The 25,260-nt window shown below is 43.9% G+C and overlaps 2 protein-coding genes across 4 annotated transcripts in view; one reads left to right on the top strand and one right to left on the bottom strand.

Annotated features, from left to right (window-relative positions):
- Positions 1 to 8,666, bottom strand: part of LOC133353815 (arf-GAP domain and FG repeat-containing protein 1-like) — a 36,369-nt gene extending 27,703 nt beyond the window's left edge. The window contains exons 1-2 of the mRNA XM_061570236.1: positions 8,424 to 8,666; positions 5,258 to 5,351 (exon numbers count right to left, since the gene is read on the bottom strand). Of these exons, the coding sequence (XP_061426220.1) occupies positions 5,258 to 5,351; positions 8,424 to 8,602 (273 nt within the window). The 5' untranslated portion in view covers positions 8,603 to 8,666. The remainder of the gene's footprint in view (positions 1 to 5,257; positions 5,352 to 8,423) is intronic.
- GPR161 (G protein-coupled receptor 161) lies at positions 123 to 25,260 on the top strand. 3 transcript variants are annotated; one of them, XM_061570459.1, is made up of 8 exons: positions 123 to 160; positions 12,195 to 12,318; positions 13,290 to 13,594; positions 14,304 to 14,508; positions 14,908 to 15,487; positions 18,018 to 18,122; positions 18,555 to 18,659; positions 20,606 to 25,260. In XM_061570459.1, exons 2-8 carry the CDS (start codon positions 12,256 to 12,258, stop codon positions 21,118 to 21,120), a joined length of 1,878 nt encoding a protein of 625 aa, XP_061426443.1. In that variant the 5' UTR covers positions 123 to 160; positions 12,195 to 12,255; the 3' UTR covers positions 21,121 to 25,260. The 3 variants fall into 3 exon arrangements, with proteins under 3 accessions (XP_061426443.1, XP_061426444.1, XP_061426442.1); XM_061570460.1 differs by lacking the exon at positions 123 to 160 and adding an exon at positions 9,613 to 9,996 and having other exon boundaries at positions 20,609 to 25,260; XM_061570458.1 differs by lacking the exon at positions 123 to 160 and adding an exon at positions 9,613 to 9,996.

The raw sequence follows: 25,260 nt of genomic DNA, 5'->3' as shown, positions 1-25,260 counted from the left end.
ATTCCGCGTAGGCCTGCCAAGCATTTAGGAAATGCTGACGTAGCCAGCCGAGAATAATGTTGTCAGAAACAGCTCGGTGTCCAAAGCCGTGGCTGTCCTGGAACGATCGGACGTGTTTACAAAGTCATCACCGACTACCACTAACCCCACAAGTTTCGTGGTAAGTTTACTATACAAGCTTTGCTTACCATCAAGGGGATACTAGAATGTACTTATTTAACAGCTGCTGAAGAAGTCATCATCTCGGTACCCAGCACTGCATATTGTTAAGGGAATACTGGAATGTGTTATGTTTGACCACTGCTCAAGAGCACACCGCAATAGCCAGCGTGTTCTATCTGCGCAGGCAGCCACCATGGGATTTTAACAAGACACCGCTTCTCCTTGCCCGGCCTGTGGGAACTGGCTTCTGAATCCTTATGCTCGTGCTTATGTCAGCGAAACCATATCACAGCATTGTTGGTAGAAAGGCGGACACGTGGCCCTTTGCAAATAATAGCAGAATAGATTCTTCCAAGTGGCCAAGGTCAGCCGCTGAGCTCCTGAAACCCAAAACCTGTTTCTTTAGTACATTTTAATTATTTGTTCTTGCGTCTTTGGTGAAGTTCAAAAGTAAAACAATACATTTTTAAATTAAGTTTGTCTGAAGAAAAACATTTGCTTGGTTATTTTCGAGCGATTTTGGCCAACGTTACCTTGAAATTCTATTTCAATATGGTGCCTCTTTATACAAGGCATGCACTGCTTTTGAAGATGTATTGTTTATTTATGTGGCTGGGATAATCTTAAGTAGTCAAAATGAAAGTGTTCAATATTGATTTCATGAGGAGCACACAATGATAACTGCACTTAATTTTATTTCATCGAGCGCTGATTAAACAAAATGCATGGATTAGGTAATTCTATCAGAGCAAAGTCTCTCCACTGCTTTATTAAACTCTTGTCATAAGTACTGCCACGTTCGGATCGTAGTGTAATTGGTAGCAATCTTGTTTTGTAAATTACTTTAAATGTATTCTCTGCCAAGTTACTTGTATTATTATTGTTGTACATCATAATAAACGTGTTTGGGTTAGATCGCGTTATTTATAAATGTGTCGTAACCTCCACCACCCGACAAGGCCAAACAGCAAAAAATGTGTCACGTTTACAAAAGACAAATAGTTCACTACTTTAGCCCACTGGTGTGTTGAAGAGTGTTTTAACATCATTTACAATTTTTGAGTACGACGTTTCGCTGGTAATTACATCCAGCATCATCGGGCAATTTGCCAATTGCCCACACATTTTTTACTGTTTGGCCGTGTCGGGTGGTGGAGGGTTACGATGCATTTATAAATAACGCGATCTAACCCAAAAACGTTTATTATTAATAATATTGGTCGCGAAAGCCTACGTGTTAAATTGTTGTACTTGTTTACCCAGGAAATCCTCACCAAGTCTCAATACAATTTTTCCTGCCAGGTTTTCACAGTAAGGGGCCACAATCGCTATACTATTTCCAATTAAGTAATTTATGAGTGTATTTTTTTTATTTGGACCATGCCTGTGCCCAATAAGCCTATTCTTATGTTTTTCATATGACGACACGGGATATTTAACATCCACTACGCAACAGACTCTGCATATTTTGTTTAATATACTTGTGGTATTAATCGTGGCATGAAGTGAAAAACAAGCTACATGTCGTGTATTGTAATATTTCAAAACTTGGCAGAGAACAACACGAACTGGGACTATCGCGCAGAATTAGGCACAGGTGCCACATTCATAGTGAGCAAATAATGTCTTTGAAATGACGCTCAGCACGTATATAGCAGGAAAATAGTAATAAAGTGTCTTGCCACAGAGCAATTACTGGATTGTAAATGTAGTCATACAAGCATACTGAGGCCTGCTTAGTCATCGCACAAAAATTTCACCCAGGACGTCATTTGCTAACGCACGACGAACTCACGATGTGCTTCACAATAACCTTTTTAATAGCAATGACTTCATTTTAAGAAGTGGAACAGTGACGCAGTGGTTAACAGCATTGTCCTATGAACTTGGCTACCCGAGTTCGACTCTGGGCCAAAGCCATAAACATTTCCTGGCCCACCCGCTTCAGCAACCCTCATCAACCAGGGTGGTGAAGTATGGTTAAACAATCCCCAACGATTGACAGGGTAGGGGGAGGCCTTCATCCAGCGGCAGAATGACAAAGCTTTGTGCATGGAATCGGACAAACATCCCATGTAGACCCATTCAGTAGAACAGCCTGGGTGTGAGATGAATCTGGATGTAAGGGAGAATGTGGCATCATCCCTGGGACCATAGCCCTCTTGGTTTTCCGGGGGCTCCGGCAATCGCGAGTTTCTCACGGGAACGGTCGTGTAGCGGGTTGGTAAATTTTATTTAATTCATTTTAAAATAGGTGGATGGGACGAATTTTTTTTTTTAAACCAAACCTCAAAAGCAACAGGATACAGAGGCAATCGTGGTGGTATTTTTGTCGCCGAGATTTGCATAAGCAGCACATTTTTAATTCACGTCCGCTTTTCAACAAAAAGGCACACGGCAGGGCTTTAGGATTGAACAGGAAGGGCCGCAGACAGCAAATTTCATACTGGAGGTCTGTGGCTGATCGACCCTTTCAACTACTGCCCCTGGCGTTTTCTAATCTTTATGAGCAGAGCCAAAATACAAGGTTGTTTTTTTTTTAACCTGACTGATTACAATTCTCAATACAATGATTAACATTTTTTTAAGTATCACAGTTAAACTTATCACACACATCATACCCATGTGTATTTTAATGGTAATATGAGCAAACTCTGAACCAGTGTTTTGACATTCAGCGTCTCATCAGTTAAGAGCAAGGGCTTGCCTCGGACACAGTTCTTTAGAGGCACATCCACACCTGAGCGATCAGTTGCGCAACTTAATTACAGAGACGTCCATATGTAAACAGGCCATTAAGTTGCACAATGTCGACAGTGATTTAAATTTGCAACAGATCACTCAGGTGTGGACCTGCCTTGAGAAATGTGTCCGAGTTCAACGCAAAACTTATGAGTGCAAATGCCCAGCTGCCCAAGAATGTTCCTGTCATTCAAGTTGTATCGAACGAGGACCATTCTTTTTTACAGAAAAGGTAAATTTCTAAGAAACATCTGGCAGTTAACCAGCATTGTATCAAGCAAGCCTGACTGCCAATGAGACAATGAAGCTCAAAACCAGTCCAGAGTTTTGAACCAGAAGACCGTGTTAGCCAATGGGATGTATAAAAAAATTTAACTTTTCTGTGGAGAAAAAATATGAGTTATTTATTTTGTTATTAACATTCTCCAGAATTACACTGAATAAATATTTTGTATATTATGGACAAGAGGCCACTGATGTCCGCCTCTGTAAGCAACTCATTGCCGAACACAATGCGTTGCATTGCTCTGCGAGAATGGATACTTAAGGACACCACGCCGTTAGCATAACTGTAGTAAACTCGCTTGGGTGGCGGCGGTGGGTTAGGTAAAAATTACAAGCACGTTTTGAAATGTCCCAATGTTTTATACTGGGTTCTGAAATTACATAAATGATATTGTACTCAGAAAGGGTTAAAGACAATTTGTGCATGTTCCATTATGCTGGCTCCGTGAACCAGTTGTCATGGATTTACGAGCTCCACTTACAAAGCTTAGCTGAGCAAAGAGACTACTCTAGCGACACGCAAGCACTGAGTGTAAATGTCCAGCCGCCCATAGCTTTTAAACGAGCAGAGCTTGCAAGGCTGCTTTGTCAAACTCCAATTGTGTCCGTTCCAAGTGAATTGATTGATACAATTAGAAACCAGGCCGATGTCAGAGGAAAAGGAGTAATGAATCAATGCAGCTTACACCGTGCACAAAATTGTTACAACAATCTTGTTTGGATCGCTGATAAACACACAGACGCGGGATGCTATGCCCGCGGCGGCAAAGCGTCGTTTCGTAAAACTTGCATCTCAATGTCCTCATTATAAAGCAATGTTCTGATGAATAACAATCAATGGTAGTCAGTGTTCGTTGAAAGACAAACTTTCAGGCTTCACATGTTATTGGTGGAAAATGATTTGCTCAGACATTGACATGAAGAGCTTCTGCCTTCAGCACACATTACTGCAATAACAAATCTGCAGAAGCCCCCTGAAGACTTCCTACTGTTGGCCAAAAACAACAGGGCTTCGCACACATCAATGAGTCGTTATGTTTCACACTGTGACAGCACATGTTTGTGATGTAAACACACAAGACATCTACCGCGTGTCTTGATCATTTGTTCTGGATAAGAATGCATAACTGCTGCGGATAATTCTTACCCACAAAACTGTGCTTGAAGATTCAAGTTTCCAACAGTGATGGGGGGAAAAAGCAATTAAATGTGAAACTGTGGACAGTCCTTTGATAGCAATGCTGGCAGCAAGTTACGGAGGTCAGAATTCTCAACAGAGATCGCACAGCAAAGCTTAAGATCGTGTCCTCCAAACAATGGAAAATTCTGAGTGGCATCTATAGCCTCCACCCAGTCTGCTTTCTTACCCACACTGTGACCTTTGATGAAATCGGCTTTGTCCTCCAACATAAACATTTTGAAATTATTATTTAACTTTGAATTTTTCCATTTTAATCCAACTAGTGATATTGGCATCAAAGTATCAATTTGGAATGCGTCAGAGCACTGTACCAACAACTGTTAAGATAACAGCCCGTGAATGAGATGCAACAGAACCACTTGTAAGATCACCTCAAATCGCCCTTTTTATCCACATACACCGGTACAAATAAATGTTCATCGCATGGCAGTCAGAAACTTTTTTCATTTTCAGAGCTACAATGTAACCAAATTAAGTTAAAAAAGCTATTGCAGGGCTGCACATTTGCCTACTCCTGGTTACAAGGATGAGACCATGAACTCAATAGACTTGAGAATCGTCAATTAATCATTGGTGAATGAAACCCTGATTCAAACCATGGCCCCCTCAGTCTTGCCAGCTCAATGCTCTGACCCCTAAGACACCCATCCACCTTCTAGTCCAGACATTTCAAATACTGTATAAGGGTGTTCAACCACTTTCCATGTCGAGTAAAAAAAATGATGTGCTGATGCAAGAAAGAACACACATACCAGTTAGTCTCACTCGTGACATTAGCTTGTCATCTCTCACCTGGGTTTATACAAAGCAATGACTTTTAATAGATTAGAACTGCGGTTGCAGTATGCCAAAGCATGCATCCCTTACCTCATTACCATTTTTTTGTAAAAATTCCACCTCCTGGTCAGTGAAGGTGGTCATGGAGATGGATTTAATCCTGTGCGGAGGGTTCAGACCCCGTCTGAAATAATAAACACGATCAACGAACCGACATTAGTGCAGTAAACATTTCCACGTCGCCAATACTCAATTGTCCATTACGTAATTGTCTGGACTGCGCCATTCATGTAACTTGAGCTTGCTGGATTGTTGAAATATACTTGCCTCTCACGAGTGTGATAACAAAGCAAGTTGCTCGCAATAATGCAAGTCAGTGACACCTTGTCATGCTTAGGGATATACAAAAATAATAAAATTATGCTTTTTAATTGACAATTTGTAAAGGTGGAATGTCCACGCTTCAGAGTGAGAGCGTTAGACTGGCACCAAGGCAAGCAATGAATGTGCAACAAGATATACTTTAGTAGAAAGTAAAAATTTCTGCAACAAATTTCTAAGCAAACACACCCTGGGACTTTTCCCACATGTAACTTTTACCGTACCTGCCAGTGGCTTGAGGATGTGGTCAATTTGGTTTCACTTCACGTTGTAAAACAACTGTACAGTTTCCGTGATACAATTCCATTATCGCACGCAACAATCCCAGACGCAGTCATTTTTTGTTGCTTAATAAAAAAAAATGCTTTCTTTGGGCCTGGGTATGGTTATGTCGTATAGAATGGCTATGACAGGACAATGGTAACAAATGCACCGCAATCGTAAACATTCAATTCCATTACCTCTCAGTATCATAAGCGGGTACAACATCATCTTCAACCGAGCATCCTTCCCATGAGAAATGATTGTGCATACTGTACGCACAACCATGCTCAAGGGCACAAAGAGGAGGACACCACCAAGGCAAGCAGCTATGACACTGCATAAGGTGGCCATGGGGACACAGCACCACGTATATTTAGAACCAGTAAGACAAAATTAATGGTTACTAAAGTCCCTGGGATTGCGCCACCATTCCATGTCAATATCTCCCCGTCTCTGAATGGTTCTTAAAAATGCTGTCTCAAAAGAAGAAAAAGCAGCTTCCTCTACTTTGAATGCGTTGTGCTGCGTGTCCTGTTTAATATATATTTATTAAACATTGCTTATTTTTATAGTTATATCCCTTTTGTTGTATGGGCGTCATGCCATGAAGATATTTCCATTCAGAAACTATTGCACCACACTGTGTCAGAGAACGGCACGAGAGTGACATAATAGAGCTGCTTCTGAAGTCACACTACAGCAAAGGCCTGTTTATCCACATTCGGCGCTCACATTTCATTTGCCATACAAAGCCTGTTCAGCGCATGCCATTCAAACCGAATATTTAATTATCTGCGTCAGAATGAATTGAATTATGATTTTTTTTGTTTAAGCCTGCAATCGGGGTTCCGAGAACGGGCGAACTCGCTGGGTTTTTAGAACCACCCCCCCTCTCCCATCACGAGTGACTGCGATCTGGATTCAAAGCGGAGGATGTTCGGACATTGCCAGCTCAGCGTTCTGACCCACTCACCCACCCGGCGGCCACCCCTGAAGAGCCAGCGTGTTCCGTTTAAAAAAAGGACCGCATTTCCTGCCTCAGCGTGAGCTCGTGTCGTGCCCTGAGCTTGGTAATCTTGGGGGGGGGGGGGGGGGGGTGTTCTCGCCTCCCTCCCCTCCTACAAATGCTGCATTCTAAAGAATGCCGCACGAATTCTGGAACTGCTTTAGCCTCAGTGGCAATTGCGAAAGGGGGGGCATAAAAACAGAAAGCCAGTCACCCCCCCCATGGCCCAAGCCACTCGACCGTGCACAGTGCAGCAGCAGCAGCATCATCAAGCCCATTAATAAATGGGCCTTTTGTGGCCCTATTGACAAATGTTCGGTTGTCCAGCCCTTGAGTAACGTAACATGTAACATTTTATAAGGGCTGGGTCGCAAACGCTGGGTGCGTTGTCCGTGTGCATATTTTCCAAAAGTGCGCGCACACACACACAACACACGCGAACTTAAATGCAAACTGTTCCTCTCGCAAGCAAATGAACGCAGTCCTTGTGGAATTGGAACACTCTGATGACCGCATGCACTGTACTGCGATCAACGCATGACCACAACAGAGTTCCATCATCATCATCATCATCGTCCATGCTCAATCCACTGTTGAATGATGCCGTCCAAGAGCCGTCGTTCCACTCCTTCACAATTCTGCGATGCTGTTAATCCACCAAGCACCTACACATGAGCTATTTGCAATGCTCCATGTTTCCAGCGGAAGTCCACTTGGGACGCATTCCATTCCTTTGGCTGCCACTGCCGTCAATATTCTTGACTATGGGTGGCGAGCCGTGAGTTGTCAGACCCAAGCCCGTTTTTACCATTCTTCATACGTTCCAATGGTGTCATTAAACCTCTCTCATTCACCATCATTAATGCGAAATTCAACACCACAAAAATAATGTTCACACATCACCAAACACTTATTTCCCATCGCAATCATCAACCATCACCACTCAATCACCAACACAACCACGACTAACCCAACCACAACCATCACCACCAACACCGCTTAACAATCAAATATCCCCCGTATAGCCAACACGGACTGTCATGTTGGTGAGCACCTATTAATGCCACGAGAATTTGGTGGCCAGAAATCACGCCCGACCACCTTTGTCTCCCTATTTACAGCGAATCCGCTACTCACCGAGGGTTACACGTCGCCCTAAAGGAGTCGCATGACAAGTTTCTGACAACACTCGCCACTGATGTTGTCCCGGAATAGAACTCATGTCACCGGATTCGTAGCGTAGTGCGCGAACCACAACACTACCGCTCCCCACTTACCACCACCACAATCAAAATCATCACCATCAGCTGAACCACTTACCACCGCATCACCACAAGCACAATCACCGCAACCACCCACTCCACTACCGACACTTAGCACCACAACATCGAACACCATCATCACTATGATCATCACCATCATCATCTTCAGCACCACCACCAATATTACCACCAAAGCCATCACCAAAACCACCGTCACAGAAATTACCACAACAAAAACTACCATCTTCAACTATCACCACACAACCCTCACCATCACCAACATCATCATCATCATCACCACCACAACCACCACCACAACCACCAACCAACCACAAACACTCACAAAATGCCGCTGCAGGTCGTGCACACGAAGCTGCCGATGGTCGTGTTGACGTAGGTGGGCCCCCGTTGGTCGCACTCGAAACATCGCCGGTTGTGTGTCAGGCTCGAGATCTCTCTCAGCACCTTGAGCTGCTTGTCCTCCTCCCCTCTCCTCCTCGCTGCCGCCGCTGCCGCCGCCATCGTGAGTGACTCCGCTGCTCGGCTTTGCCGCCGCCACAGCCACAGACGCCGCCGCCACCGGGGGGAGGGCCCTGGGCAACCGCCTCTTTACATATCCTAGCGCGAACGCGCGTCGCAACCAATGGGCGAGCGGTATAGGGCGTCACGTGCGGCGGCGTCCGCCAATCGCAACGCGAGTTTGGCTTATGTGGACTTGAAAATATAATTGTGTCCGAACACCGCCCACCAGCCCAACCCTCCGCCCTCCAGACGTTGTCGGCGTCATCCCACGAGAATAATATTTAATAATTAACATAATTTATGTGACAGCTTCGGTTACGCCCACCGAACATGTTTGAGGGGGGCGTGGCTTCACCCTCCATCATGAACCCGCACGTTATACTGGTAGGAACGAAGTGGACCAGACCACCAATAGATTAATGTGTCCGTCCGTCCGTCCGTCGGTCCGTGGGAGGGGTGGTGTTGAGGGTGGTGTTGGAAATGAAAGACTACGAGTTTTAAATCTCACAGCGTTTCTTGTCAAAACAAACACTTTTAATTAACGTTACACTAGAATACAGTAATTTTTTCTTTAACTCCTCTATACCCGGTCGATATCTCTGTACCGGTACTAAGTATTATTCCTACCAGCCCACCCCGCAGGGTCCTGTTAATTAACATAATTTATGCGACAGCTTCGGTTACGCCCACCGAACACCCTTGGGGAGGGGCGTGGCTGCACCCTCCATCATGAACGCGCGCGTTAAAATTAACATAATTTATGCGACAGCTTCGGTTACGCCCACCGAACACCCTTGGGGAGGGGCGTGGCTTCACCCTCCATCATGAACGCGCGCGTTAAAATTAACATAATTTATGCCGTTTGTGAAGTCACGCCCACATTTATGTTAATAATATACATTAACATAAACGGCCGTTGGGGCCAATACAAAATTAGCGATAATTTATGCGACGACAAACGTGGTCACGTGACCCTCCCCGGCGTCCGCGCGGGACCGTTTGATCGCCGTTGGTGGTCCCCGCGAGTTGGAGACGATTCGTCGCAAACTAAAACTGCGAGGGGGAGAAAAAAAAATGAAATTACACAAACGCACACCGCCACATTTTTTATTTCACGGAAGAAAAAAAACCCTACACACACACCTAAAGAATTTTAAAGTATAGGGGGACGAAAAAATAATAATGAATGCCACCGGGGTGGCCACCCACGTAGCGGGGCTGAGGGTAACGACGCCATTTCCCATTGTCCCGTCCGCGGAGGCCGCGCTCCGTGCAGTTTTATTCCCTCTTTCACCTCCCTCCCATCCTTTTAAAACTTATCAATCGATCAACTATCAACCTCCACGTATGTCCCGATCGACTCCTATCTGTATCGACGAGGGGCCGGGAGCTGGGTAAGGAATTTGATCCGCTGCCTTTGCCCGCGAGGGTCGGTTTTTAAGTTGCGGTGATGTCGGCGGCTGCGGCGTTGTTGTTGTCTTGGTTGTTGTTGTCGAGGTTGTTGTCGAGGTTGTTGTTGTTGTCGAGATTGTTGTTGTCGAGGTTATAGTCGTGTGTGGAGGGGGCATCTCTAAACAATAAAAGCGGTGCCACACTTTGTATGCCGCTACCCTTGAACATTTTAACTTTTCGTTAAGAGTTTGCAAGCGGTGGCATTCGTTTGCGGTTTATTGTGGGGTTTTGATTGTGGCTTATCAAGACTTTGTGGAGTGTGTGGCTAAAGTGTATTATGCCGGTTCTTCCACGTATTGTTCATACTTTATTTGTGGATGCACATTCTCTGATTTAGATATTTGCTTCTGGTGTTGCTACGTTTTATTCTGTGTCCCACGTGTTGATTGCCAATGTTGGTCTCCCAGACTTGTTAATTACTTTATTAATATATATTTGTTGCAAATCTTTACACAGTTGACCGTGTTTTCGTGATTAATAAGTGGTTGTGCGTCTTATTATCCGTTGTGAATACAATCGTATATTGACAACATCCAAATTGACGGACTTCCAGGTTCATGGCAGACCAAGATATTTGTCACTTTGTCGTTACCATTGAAAGTGTCGAAAATTTCGCGGTTCCAATTTATTGACGTGGCCAAAAATAGTGAATGATGTTCGCTAACCATTTGAAATGTGTGGTGTTATCGAGTTAATTAACACTTGTGAGCCACTTAAATACATCGATACTACAGTTTTGGTATGTTAACCCTAATTTCTGCTCTGGCCCATTGGCTAGCCCAACATTTTTGTGATAATCGATTCACATCCGAATGTTAAATCGGTCCTTATTCAATTAAATTTCGTCAATTGCGGTAAAGTTTTTTGTTAACTAACTTATCAAATTGTAGATGCTTAGAACTGTTGATTCACAATTTGTTATTGTAATGGAATTAGCCATTGGCCTCTGCTTACAAGTCCACAATCACTTCATGTAAATGTAATTTATTATTTTCTTTTGGATAGTGTCCATTAGTTGTCTGTTGTTTGCTGTCAGAGGAACGCGTCACACAAATGTTGTGCAAAAACGGCCTGAGGCTAATGAAGATTATGCAAATTTGAGATGCCAGCTATGTGAATTAAAGCAATTTGTCTCAAAGATGCATTAATAATTTCATTGATCACCAAACACACTCTGGCTTGGAGGCTGCAGTGTAGTTGCACCACCTGCACACTCGATAAACATGCCCCTGTCTTAGTAAGCATGTCACCAACCCTCCAGAAATTAAATGAATTGTCATTCTGGGGTCTCGTTTCAATTAAAGAATCAATAATTTCATTAACACATTTTTTTTCTTGTTTGTATTTCTTTTTTTCTATCAGGTTTGCACACTATCGTGAAACCAAAATCGAACATGAATGTTTAATTTAAATTTGCATATATTCTGAATAATTGATTTTCACATGCTCGGCTGATTGAATGTAATCCATTTTAATCTATTATTAAACTCAAGGAATGATCGGAGAGGTTGACAAAGTATACTTTAAGCTCATGATGGCTTTTTATCACTTAAAGTTCTCATATTAATATTTCTAAGCCTTAAATGTATGCTGTTGTGATACTCAAGATTAATACAATCGTTTTGTGCAGTCCTTAGTCTTGAAATACAAAAATGTATTCGTTACACTCATTATTGACTTGTTTTCCCAAAAAAAGCTTTCACGAGTTTTAAGATTGTTGACATATCCACAATGCGGTACCTATTTTATCATCCCAGAGGGATGATGGGCTGAGTCAACCTCCAACCAAGATTTTAACTGGCAACCTACGCTGCTGAGCCACGTGACTTTCCAGTGGTCACACATTGATATTATCTCCCAGCGAACTACTCATTCACTCCACAAAGTCTTGCTAGGTCGCATTGTAACCAGACTGTTGTCTGGGAAGAAAGGCAGGCAGTCCTAGGCAAAGGACATGAACCAGACCGATGTCTGGTGCTGTCCCAGTTCCCACTACATTGGATGAGCAATTTGAACAGCTGCCTGCACGGTAAGCGTTTAGGAGTTTGACGAGCGGCTAACTTTGGAACAGCAGTTGTCGCCTTGCCCCCACTTTGCTGCTCTGTGAAAAGGGTCGATTGTGTTTGTTTTTGGCGCACAGTGGAGAAGACGAGGTAGGGTTGAGCTGTGAGCTGTCATAGGGCTCGGCCGGCCAAAGCAGCATGAACAGCAGCAGCGATGGCAACACCAGCGTGGCGGGGAACATCACTCTGGATGTGGAGGAGGTAAGCACTTGGATTTTGTTTAGTCCTCTCTTAACATTGCTGTGTTTGCTAATCCTGATATTTCCTATTTCCCCTCTGCTGCCCTTATGGTCTTGAAATCACTTTCTTCAGCCTTCAGTGGTGTCTGCTCCATGTCGCTAATAAAATCCAGTTTAAAGACTTTCCTTTTGTCTTTGCCTATGACCGATTGCGTTTTCTCTCCATATAAAATAAATACTCCCCATTGTTTATATACTGGGACTTGAGATGTGGTGGCATTTAGACACTGTAAATCGAGATTTTATTGTACTTGTTATTGTACTAGACTATGATTCATATTTAGTTGGTAAGCTGTGGCCTTTCCTAACGCTGATAACTTATCACGAAATTGTTTGACCATTTTATTTTTGTTCCTGTCCTTATCATTTTAACATATTATTTAAGAAAAAAATCCCTTAGAAGAATAATTTATTTTAGTTTAAGTAGGTGAGGACTCAAGGGACCAGGATAGTATAATTTGCAAGTTTGCAAAAGTTGATTTAAAAACTATATATAGTAGGAGTGTGACAAGGCATCAGTACAATAGAACATAGATTTATATAGCATCTTAACTTCATTTCAAAGCGCTACACAGAAAGATGATCATGTTACATGCATCGAACCACATGTGCATGAATCGTATGCATTTTAAGTAATTGGTTCACATTTCCCCTCTAGCCACTAGAGGCCACTACATTCACTTTGTGTACAGAAGGTGTCCACTTGAAGATTAAGTAATAAAATCAGATTGTGCAGGTGATAGATGGATTATTTTTTTGCAGGATCATGAGAAGTGGCAGTGACTTGAGGAATCCTTATTCCAGCAGTCGATTAACCATAGCTGATGATGATGATAGTGAGAAGCACTGTCTAGGCCATAACAATATGGCATTAATAGAGGTGGGTATAGAGACTAGAGCTCACTGACAATGATGATTCTGGGCACCCTGCAGGGCTGGCTGGTGGTGCTGGAGACGTCCTCTCTGGCGGCGCTCGCCACGCTGGTGTGCGTGGGAAACCTGCTGGTCACCGTCACGCTCTACCGCAAACCGTACCTCATGACACCAAGCAACCGGCTCGTTATGAGCCTCGCCGCCTCCAACCTGCTGCTATCGCTGCTGGTGCTGCCAATGGCGGCGGTGTGCGCTGCGCGCCGCGCCTGGGTCTTCGGCGTAGTGTGGTGCCACCTGACGGCACTGCTGCACATGCTTGTCAGCTCGGCCAGTGCACTCACGCTCGGAGCTATCGCCCTCGACAGGTGCGCCGCCACCCCCCCCCCGCCTAGTTATTAATTTACCCTGGTTTTATTGTGATCGTGCTGCGGCCGTCTGGAAGGCTCTTCCTCGTGATATTAGGAAACCACTCGAGCTATGCACTTTTAAATTTGATTGAAAACATTTATTTAGAACTGCTTTTTGTGTTTAGTTTGTTGTCCTTTCCCAACACCTCCGACTAGCACGGTTGGTTACATATAATGCGAAAGAAGTTGAACATACATACAAAGAATCCATTTGGGTCTCTCACAGAGCCGTTTGCGTTAAAGTATGTGATACACATGGAAGCGGATATCACAGAGCTACTTACTTAAATTCCTTCGAGTGACCTCTGGTCCCGACAGCAGAGCGTAGCACTTTCTCACCTACCCTGTCACTGAGAGTAATGTTAGTTGCATGACAGCCAAAGCAGTCAATATTCTATTTTAATTCTCAGAGCTGGAATTTATCCAGAATGCTCATCACCAATGGCTTAGAAATACCAATGATAATAACCACCCCACGCTCATGAGCACGGAGATAACCTAGACATTGAACTAAACTATGCAGTGCACTGCTTGTACAAATCACAGCAATATACAAAACATTGACAAGTGTTGAAACTGGTGTGGACTAAATCAGCTGGGAAAAGCGATCGAGCTTGCTTTGGCCTGAACCGTGCGTGGCTGTGCGCATGTGTGGGGGCGCGTACAGGTACTATGCAGTGCTGTACCCGATGCTCTACCCAATGAAGATAACGGGGAACCGCGTGGCGTTTCTCATCGCGTACATGTGGCTGCACGCACTGGTCGGCTCGGCACCTCCACTCTTCGGCTGGCCGGGATTCGAGTTCTCCGTCCACAAGCGCATGTGCACTCCGGCATGGTACCGGGGCCTTGGTTACGCCATCTTCTGGCAGGTCAGGAAAATAACATGCTGTAGATTCAAAAGTCAGAGGTCAAAAGTGTTTTTCTGCTCAAATTAGCATTGAGGCATTGCTCATCTCCTGTTTACAGTCCTGATGCAGTGATGGAAATTCCTCATTCCTATAGCTGGAACGAGTATATCTTTATGACAGCCAGTGTCGACAAGTTTATGGCTGCAGGGGTCACATGAGCATGGTACATACACCACATACAAGTTCTAAATAGTGTTTGTACTCGCTTATTGTTAATATGGCTGATGTAAATTCATAAATACTGCATAAAAAAATATTGACACACAAGTAGTGAAAGTTGATCGATCTGAAGGTCGACGACCTGTGGTGGTAGTTTGGCCGACCGAGTCAGTAAAAATGTCCAAACCTGTTTTCCGGCAGCTGTGGTGCATGGTGCCACCCTTTGCCACCATGCTCATCTGCTACGGCATCATCTTCCGCGTCGCCCGGCGCAAAGCCCGCAGGGTCAGCTGTGGGGTAATCGCAGTAGAGACGGAGCAGCTTTCTCCGGACACGAACCAAGATTCGAACCTTGAAGCGGTGGAGGCGGTGCAGAATGGCACCGTCGCGGCCGCCACCGCGATCAATAAACGGAGACGCAACACGACGGTCAGCCTGCCTTACTCGGGGAACCCCTGCAAGGCGCTGACGACGATTGTGATGGTGGTGGGCTCCTATGCGCTGACCTGGCTGCCCTACCTGGTGGTGGTGATGATGGAGGCGGCAGGCGGCTCGGGCGCTGTGTCCGCCCGGGCGGAAGCGTTGGCGATGTGGCTGGCGCTGAGTAGCGCGCTGTGCCACCCGCTTATCTATGGGCTGTGGAATAAGACGGTGCGCAAGGAGCTGATCGCCATGATCTGCTGCGGCTGCTACTGCTGCGGTGGGGAGCGCTACCGCAGGGACTCGTTCTTTCAGCGTCGGAGAACCTCGCGCCTCTTCAGCATTTCCAACCGCATCACAGGTACGCATGCGCGACGATGGGTCAATGCAAGATGTCACCCCGGGCCAAAGCTAGCTACGACACCGCGCCTCGCCAACGCAATCTAGCCTCCGCCAGATCACGCAGTTGCTGCACGGTAGACCACGCAGCAACCTCCATGATCTACCCTCGCAATCTCCCACCATTTGCTCTTTGGTCAACAGACTCATGGAGACTGCTCCAATGCCTGTCTCGGTAATGGGCTCTCCCCTACCCTGCAAACATAAACTTATTTCTCTAGAACTGCTTTTTGTGTTTATTTTATCGTCCTTCCCCACGCAAATGTTATGCTGATCTATTTATGTTAGTGTGGAGGTGTGTGCAACGATGCGTTAATTTATTCTATGAAAATGCATTCTTGCACTTGTGATACACATAATTATATACGTTTGAATTTATTCATGACGATTTATACAAATGATTGGCAAATTATGTGCAATTTTTACAAATTAGGGTTGTGGCTAGACATTTAAAAATGCATTGATATCTCGATTAAAATCAGTTATTCTTGTTCTTGTAATTAATACATCAAATTGTGCACGTTTGATAATGAATAGATTGACTTATGCACATAATAGATAAGTAATATACCATTGTTACAGTTAGGCTGATGGAACAAACACAACTGTGCAAATGAAACAAAACAATTGGGAAACAATACAAACAGAATGGTAAAAACTGAAACAGAAATAATTGAAACGTGAAACAAATTGTCTAATCACAGGTAAGGTTCTGGTTTCTGCCATCATCAAATTGGTGACACGATTAAAATACCAATAGTGTATCAGGTTCGCTGTGTGGGGATTGATTCAAAATTGGTTAATAAGCCCAGCCCTCGACTCTGTACAAACAATACCACTTGCGTATTGAAGCCAATTTTTGATCAGGAGTGGACTTGATCCTTCCTCCACTGTCGTCAGATTTGGTCTGAATAGGTTGTAAATAGTAATTGCAAATATCATATTTCTTTAAAATGTTAAAGGAAACTATGAATCAAACCTCACTCATGCTGTAAGTAAACACTTTATATAACTTACGAAAATTTTAAGCTTTATATAATGTACGAAAATGTAAATAGATTAGTGTTATACGTTCATGAGCATACCACTTTTGTTTTACAATTGACTTCAAGTAGGCAGGTTGTACTAAATGCAGTGTATATTACGTGTCTGTAGTCATAAATATGTTTTTTTATTGAATACCTGTTTTTAATTAAAAACGTAGCTAAAAGTGGAATGATGCACTCATAAACAAACAAGCATGGAGCGTTGTGTGGAATTACTGCCCATAGCGGCCGGAGGAGAGAATGGACTTATAAACAAGCACGGTAGAAAGCAAATTTAGTAAAATTAGGAAGTGTAATGCAATGCAACACAGAGAGTCGGTTAGCACACAGTTAACGCATAGCCTGGTTGATTACGTTCTTCCAAAGATTGCTAAATTAGAAGTTAAGTGTGAAACAAACAAGCACGGCAAACCCTCCCCGTAGAGGTGGTTCAAACTAGATTCGAAGCTTTCGTGACTGCAGGAATTACTCTTTGGTTCTTTCGGTAAGTCACGTTGAAAGAAAATAAATTAAATAATAACCCAACCACGGCAGCAGCAGTGGAGACACGGGATACAGCTTTTCACAGGACTCTGGTGAGTTATCTCGCTGCACACTTGTGTGCATAAAGACAAATGTTCCCCGTATAGCCATACAGGCTTTTGGGAAAAATTCGTCATAGTGAGCACCTGTAAAGGCCGAAATTGTGCACGAGGATGTGGTGTGGCTAGCACCAAGCCCCTATGCCTTTTCCCCCCAATAGCGATGTTTTCACACTGCACCAGATACTAATGTATGGCTGAGGCAGTAATTCCACACAACGCTCCGTGATTGTTAGTTTAGAAGTCAGTGTCCAGCTCGTCCTTCCCCTATGGGCAGGAATTCCACACAACTCCCCCTCTGCCCCACGCCCCTCTCTCTCTATTGAAGGCCTCGACACAGACGTTGTCTTTATGTGTGCCTATGTGTGTGTCTCTCTCTGTTTTTCTCTGTGTGAGTCTCTCTCTGCTTGTGTGTCTGTCTGTGTGTCGCCGTGTCTATGTTTTATCTCTCTCTCTCATATGTAGCAATCTTTGGAAGAACGTAATCAACCAGGTGGGGTGTTGACTGTTTTGTTGGCCGACTCTCTGTGTTGTATTGCATTATATTTCCAAGTTTACTATGTTTGTTTTTTCATTCATTTGTACCTGATGATGGTTGCATGTGTTGCAATCGAAACGTCGTATTCTATTATTATTTAATTGCTATTTCTTTCTAAGTGACTTTACCGAAAGAACCAAAGAGTAATTCCTGCAGTCACTAAAGCTTTGAATCTAGTTTGATGCACTCATATTTTAAAATGATAAACAGCAATCAATGCAGCACTTTAGTAATGCCTTCTCTGCCAAGTGCGATTGTACTAAAGTGGGTCTCGTTTCTAATGTAAGCTAATATCCACACGTTCTTGTTTCTCTCCCCGACACCCAGACCTTGGCCTGTCGCCACACCTCACGTCTCTACTGGCAGGCGGGCGGCTTCCCAACCACGGCAGCAGCAGTGGAGACACGGGATACAGCTTTTCACAGGACTCTGGTGGGTTATCTCGCTGCACACTTGTGTGCATCAAGACAAATGTTCCCCGTATAGCCATACAGGCTTTTGGGAAAAATTCGTATAGCGAGCACCTGTGAAGGCTGGAATTGCGCACGAGGACGTGATGTGGCTAGAAACAAGCCCCTATGCCTTTTCCCTCCCAATAGCGATGTTTTCACACTGCACCAGATACTAATGTATGGCTGAGTCGACCTAGGGAGGCTCAGGACCAGTTCAGATATCCTTCACTGATGGATTGCCGTCTTCATAGCGCAGTGCGCTCACTACTGCACAACCACTCCCCCCGCTAGTATATATATACATACCCAATGTGCATGGGCTTTCACGACCAATGTTATGGTCATACTTAGCATATAGAATCTGTTGATGTGTGTTTGTTTTGTCTTGTGTGTGTGTGTGCGGGGGAGGCAGGCACGGACGTGATGCTGCTGGAGGAGTCCGAGAGTTTACAGAGCGGCCGCTTCTACGGTCGGCGCCACAGCTCCGTGCCAATGGATGAGCTCCCGCTGATCTCCAGTGAGTCCCAGCGCCGAACTTGCGTTCAAACGGGGTAGACAAATCATGCAAATGCGTGGATGTTGTCATGCTTTTGTGCTTAGAAGTAGTTAATTACACTGGTCAACACACTTTTTCTGGCATAAGGTATTCCAACGGTTATAAGGTAATTTTGGGGTGCTGATTCCAAATCTGGCATCAGTTTTTGTCTATCACATCAGGTTTTTGAGATATCAAATATTGCATTTTCAATAAAAACTGCAGAAGAAAAATATTAAATGTGAATATCTACATAAAATTATATTATAAACACACTATCCTAGAAATACAGCACCATATTTTAACACTAAAGCAGTCACTGTCTCGCAACAACTTGCAATCATAAGTGACAAGAGTTAATTTCGGGTAAAATCAATGAAAATGGGGTATGCCGATAGCATACAATGAGATGTGATAGAGCAAATCTGAGATCAGATTTGGAATCAGCACCCTGAAATTAGTCTAAAACAGCTGCAAAAGTCCAGGCCAGAAAAAAATGTTTTTTTGTTGACCAGTGTTAGCGACAACAGTGCTACCTTCCCATGAGACAATGTCACGCGGAGCATGACGTGTGATGTCACTTACTAGAGTTACGTGACATTACCTTGGTCGACGCGGCTTATCCTTTGCTGGTTTGATCACCAGGTTTTGGACATAAACCCTTTGGATAATATAGACAGTTTTATAAAGTTTTAAGTCCCCAACAGCAACATAACTTTTTTTTTTACTTAAGCTTTGTTCATATTGTATATTCTCCAGAGTTACCATGACCCCCGTTACAGGCAAATGGATGGAGGGATGGCCATTCAGTTCAAAGATGACGCATTAACACTATCAGCCTTACTTGGGAAACGTAGAACATTATGAAGCTTTTAGAGTGAAACGTATATTTATGATAATGATAATAACAATCACATTAGCTAGTGTTTGTTTAACACGTAGACTTTCACGAGCAATATCATCGATAATATAGGTATGTTTGGTTAGATCGCATACGTAAAATAACTACTGACTCTATAGTAGTATATAGTGAATCTACAGTAGTATCTACTGATTGTAGTAGTACCTGACTCAGTATCTACCGACTCTACAGCAGTATCTACTTGCGATGCCGTAGTATCTACCAACTCTACAGTAGTATCTACTGACTCTACAGTAGTATCTACCAACTCTACAATAGTATCTACCGACTCTACAGTAGTATCTACTGACTCTACTGTAGTATCTACCAACTCTACAGTAGTATCTACCGAACTCTACAGTAGTATCTACCGACTCTACAGTAGTATCTACTGACTCTACAGTATTATCTACCAACTCTACAGTAGTATCTACCGACTCTATAGTAGTAGCTGCACACATTGGGGTGGGGAGAGATTTACCTCAGTGTTGCACTTCTGTGTATTATTTTGCCTTTTTAACGCGAAGGAGAACTTCTCTCCCGTCCCGCTCCTGTGCATTGCTAGGGGCAATCGCGAGCCAGCGTTTCCGCGCAGATGCGTGCTTTGGCACCACGATCAGCGTAATAATATAAATAGTTTCAAGTCTGATTTAATTAGTTTACATTTGACGGAAGGGAAAAACAAATAGCGTTTTTTTCGTCCGGGGACTTAGTGTGTTGTATCTGTGTACTTTGTTGAAACGTAAACCCAACAGTTTCTCAGTTAAAAACGTTGCAAGGCGTGCGCAGACAGACAGACAGGGAGACGGACAAAAAATACTTTTATAGGTAAGATTGTAAATCTTTTAGGATGTTTTCAATTAGATCTGTCATCTGTAAACCACAGATTGTTTATTATTTCTCCACATATCGATGTCAATGTTGTCAATGTTGTTGGTAATTGTGGAGGTGATCTGCTGCGCTTCTGGGAGACCGCCTATCACAAACGATGTCGCACCCTCGTGACCTTGTCTTGCTTTGCCACCAGCAGCCCTGCGGGAGCAGTCCCGGCACGAGCCCGTGGAGGTGCAAGCCGAAGTCCACAGTACCCTGGACTCCTTCGCCTCCAGCCTGGCGCAGGCCATCGCCACCGATGCGAAGTTCAGCATTTTCGGCGACGCCTCCCGGCTCGACGGCGTCACCGACATCGGCGTAGCAACACTCGGCAGCCTCCTGTCAGATTTGTGTCCAAGCACGAGCGGGCAGCGGGGAGACGACGACGACATCAGCAGCAGCAGCAGCAATAGCAGCAGCGGCGGCGGCAGCGTTGGCGTCGGCGGCAGCGTCGGCAGTGGAGCGGAGTGTCCGTTTCTCCCGCGCTGTTCCACCCCGGCGCTGCTCGTGCCGGAGTACCCGCACCTGCCAGGCAGCGTGATGGCAGTGGGGCCCGGCTCCGTGCACGGGTGCCGGCGCGGCAGTCGGACTTCGGTGGGGCAGAGGCCGCGTCTCGAAAGCATCGACGAGGGCATTGTGAACGACGGATGCAACGAGGAAGAGTTCTAGGGCTCGGTGGTTTATCGTCGTCGTTATTTGCTGACATGCAGAGGGCACCAGTAGGGAAACCTAGCTGCCAAATGGTGAGTAACATTAAGGAGAGGTAAATATACTGAGGGAGTTGCTCATGAAGTCAAGGTTTCAATTCCATTGGCTAGAGAATAACGGGGGATTGGAACATGTCGCAGGAAGAGAATTGGTGTAAAGAAAATGTATTTGAACTGAAAGATGGGGCACTGTACAGCTTTTGAGAAGATGACAGAAGCAAGCAATGACCTTAAATGCCTTTACTGTTTAAAGTGACCTGGCACATACCCCCACGGCAACTGGCAGCCTATGCTTTGTTGCGCAAACTTTCCACATCAGATTATAGGGTCGGTTACAGCCCATCAGGGGGCTGGTCTGCCCAAGACTGGATTTGTTGAACTTTTAGGGGAACATTTTACTTGAACACAAAAGTGCCCTTAAAGTTAACCTTGCAGCCTGCCGACATTTAATAGCGATCTACCATGGCTTTGCTGTCAGCACTTAACGTCAGTCGGAACAGTTGTTCCGCGAATTCTTGTGGCATGCCACATCTACCTCGCCCTTAATTGTTCTCACGATGCCACGGTGGTGTGCGCGCGATATGTGTGAAAAGCGCTTAGGGTTACCAAATGTCCTCAAGGGATCAATACTTTAATGTCATTTCCTTGTTTTTAAGAGAAAGAATCGTCAACGAGGACACACATTTGTCAGTGACGTCCAATGTGACGTCGATTCCCGTGACACGTGTGATGTCAGTAAAGTCTCGTTCCGAAGAATTTAGAATGAGAAATTAAGCCGTGGCTATATGCAAATCCATTACATCTGCAATCTGTATCGGGGTCGCCATCATTGTAACGTATCGTGTCATCAAAACAATACAGGACCCACTTCCGTGTACTTAAGCTGGACTCGTTTAGGAATTCCAGTGTAATGTTATAGGCGCTCCAACCAAACCATGTGTACTTTTAGCCTTGGAAAGGTTTATGTTTAGAAACCATTCGTTTTTCTCAGCAGTAGGACACTCAACAGCAGTAAGTCATATTTCAGTAGATACTACAGTAGAATGCTTGCGTTTTGAGTACATTTTAAGTTATTGTGCCAATTTTTAATGCACCGGTGTCGGGACAGCAGAGATAATGTGCTCTGATGTATCTCCATCTAAAACATGTTCATGCCAATTCAACACGACACTTAACTAAAAATACATTTCATGTAAACAGTGCGGATGTTTATGTAAACTGTTGATAGTTTTAATGAAATAGTTTTTGCACAACGAAATGTTGGTGTATAAACATTCTCAGAAAGAGTAGAAGTGTACGGGCAAGTTTTCTCTTTCATCCGTGTGATCTGACACGTTTTCTTAAAAGCGCAAAGGACGGTATGACGATAAAAGTATTGTTATAATTTTGGTTTCTGAAAACTGGGTTTGGTCAGCGATTGATCTCCACATGTTTTCAGCAGTCTAGTTCACAACAAACCAGCAAAACATTATCTCGTGCCTGGTGCTAACGTCAGTGTTTATGGGCCGAACTCGCGGGATGTATTGAAAATATTTATGATAAAAAGTAGCACAGTTTCCGTTTTCACATTGAAAACATTCGTCAACTCCTGTGCACTGTTCTTGAGTCTATGTTTTGTTTAGACGGCAGTGCAAACATAGGTTGGGTGATTGAAACTATTGCAGGTACAGTACCGTTTAAGTAAAACGTTCAGTCACGTGCTCTTTGTTAAGCAACCATTTCATATATTTATTTTCTCCATATATAAGTGCAGTACATTACGGTGGTTTCTTATTTAGTTATTTTTTTAAATATAATTCCATTGACAACAGTGTTGGCAGTGTCTGCAAACGTTTTGTAATATAACTGCATCAGTGAAAACTGTATTATAAGCATTTTAAAGATTGTTGTGTTTTAGAAGATCAAATTCCTTTTTATTTTCAGTATTTTAAAATTCTTAAAATACCTTAAGATGCTCAAACAATTATAACGTTGCTCAGAATCATAATCGTTATTTATGCTGGAGAAATCCAATGAGCATTGAGACTCTTTTTCACACGTCAAGTGGGGGCGCGGGTCAGAAAGTTACAACAACAAACAATACACAAAAACAATCGGATGCCAACTAGAAAGCAGAATTGTTCGAGACCTATCTCTGGCTGACATTAAGTGTCATTAAGCAAGCCAACTTATGCCTTTTATTCCCTTCCCTGTGCCATTGCCCTTTGCCAATGAAATTTGCTTAGCCGCGTGTACAACTTGTTGCCTCTGCCAGTCAACCTTTATCCAAGGCATGGTCACCACGAATTCTCCAAGGCTGTGCTCGGCGTCTGGAACCACCTTTCCCTTCTCTGTCCCTTTTGGTATCACTCAACCCCATGTTCCAGACCTTCCTCTGCACACGATTAACTGCCTCGCTTTTCACGTCTTCTAAGCCTGTGCTGCAGCCTTCATCTCACCGTTGTTTCTCTTATCTCCCTTCCAATCCTTCTCTCACTTTTATCTCGAATGTGTCCTCTTGAGAGCCTTTGGAGAGCTTCCTCTCAGTTGTGGCCCTTCTGCCTGCAGCGGCATGAGCAAGAAATTGCAGCTTCGCCAATGTTTTTTTTTACTTCTTTACATTCTTTGACCGGATCACCCAGATCTTGGAAGCTAAGCTGGCCTGGGCCTGTATAATAGTCGAATATGTGACTACTTTGTATTACAAGTATCATAAGATGCTAGGGTTGTGCTGCGTTGAGGGCAATGCAGCAAAATCCAATGTACAGTATTGTACATCCATGCTCCCACGTCTATGCACAATATGGCAAAAACAACTCCCATGACTCCCGTTGCATGGGGTGGCCCTCATCCAGAAGTGTGCTGTGCGTGTACTCCTTTACGGAAACATGACTTGTTGCATTATGTAGCCGTGTAAATTAACTGCAATGTGAAGGGGGGTGTTCCACGCATCCCTTGTTGCTATCCTTCCCTGGCTGGTAGCAGAAGAATGAATCGTTGAAAGGTTGAAGGCAGTTTTTTGAGTGCCCAACATTGTCTGCTGCAACCTCCAAACAGTTTATTTTGAAGCCCGGCATCCGTGTGGGCTGAAGGTACTAAACGTGCATTGTGTTACCGGAAGTCGAGTAGCAACACGTTGCCAACGTAATTATGGAGAACATCGCATATCAGACTCACGAGGTATGGAGGTACAGGTGGATACGTAAACATGTCTGATATGTGAATGCAATAGAAAATGTTGGTTCAGTACGAATAGGTAACCGGACAAAAATAAAGCGAAGACTGCTCTAAGCATAGGGAAATGCTTCGGCTGTGCTTCATACTTTAGCAAATGTACGCGAGGTTTAAGGACACATCACTGCATGCGAATGGTCGGATTTGTGAACATCTGTGGAAAATGACAGTCGCAACCTTGCACAAATACCTGCACTGACTGTGGATGATTAAGTGGTCGGCGTGGATATGTGACATACTGTAATTAGAAACCGGTGCAGTGTTTTAATGTCATTGTTTCGACTTATCCTTGGTATTTGTAACACTGGCTGCTGTTGTGACACGAGTGTAGATGGTCCAACAATGTTTGGTTGCCTCTAAAAAAAATGCGGTTTACTTTGGCGATTGGATTATGCCATGGTTCACCATAGCATTGTGGTCTTAAAGAAATGTTATCAATTGCAGTACTGTGCTGTTGTACGGCATGCCATATGTTATCTTCAGACACCACTACTCTATAATCATGGGTGGCCCAAATATATAAATGTCCTGTTTATGTATTCCTTCCATTCACAGTCATTATATTCAAGCACCATATATATTTGAGTTGGTAATTTTCTTGTATGCACTTGAGGGAAAAGTGTAATTGGCAGCTACCGAGAGAGTATTTTGAAAACCCACTACCAGGAAAAGGATGTTATCAAGGTTAGGATTTATATCAGTGTATCAGCAATAGCGTGTAGGATTAAAAAATATATATTATTTTATCCATGGCTGCAGTTATTCCAGACTTGTGAACGTTATTTCAAAACCTCCTGGTGTACATACTTGTTGTCATGTAATGTTTTGTCCTGTATATTGTTTTGAGTTTTATAGCCTTTTTACTATGTTTTGCTTAATAAACGGACAA

This window comes from Lethenteron reissneri, chromosome 45 (genome assembly GCF_015708825.2).
Source record: "Lethenteron reissneri isolate LAM-NWPU_2019-01 chromosome 45, ASM1570882v1, whole genome shotgun sequence".
Taxonomy (NCBI): domain Eukaryota; kingdom Metazoa; phylum Chordata; class Hyperoartia; order Petromyzontiformes; family Petromyzontidae; genus Lethenteron; species Lethenteron reissneri.
Note: the sequence above shows the minus strand (reverse complement) of the source record. Positions and strands in the feature narration are given on the sequence as shown.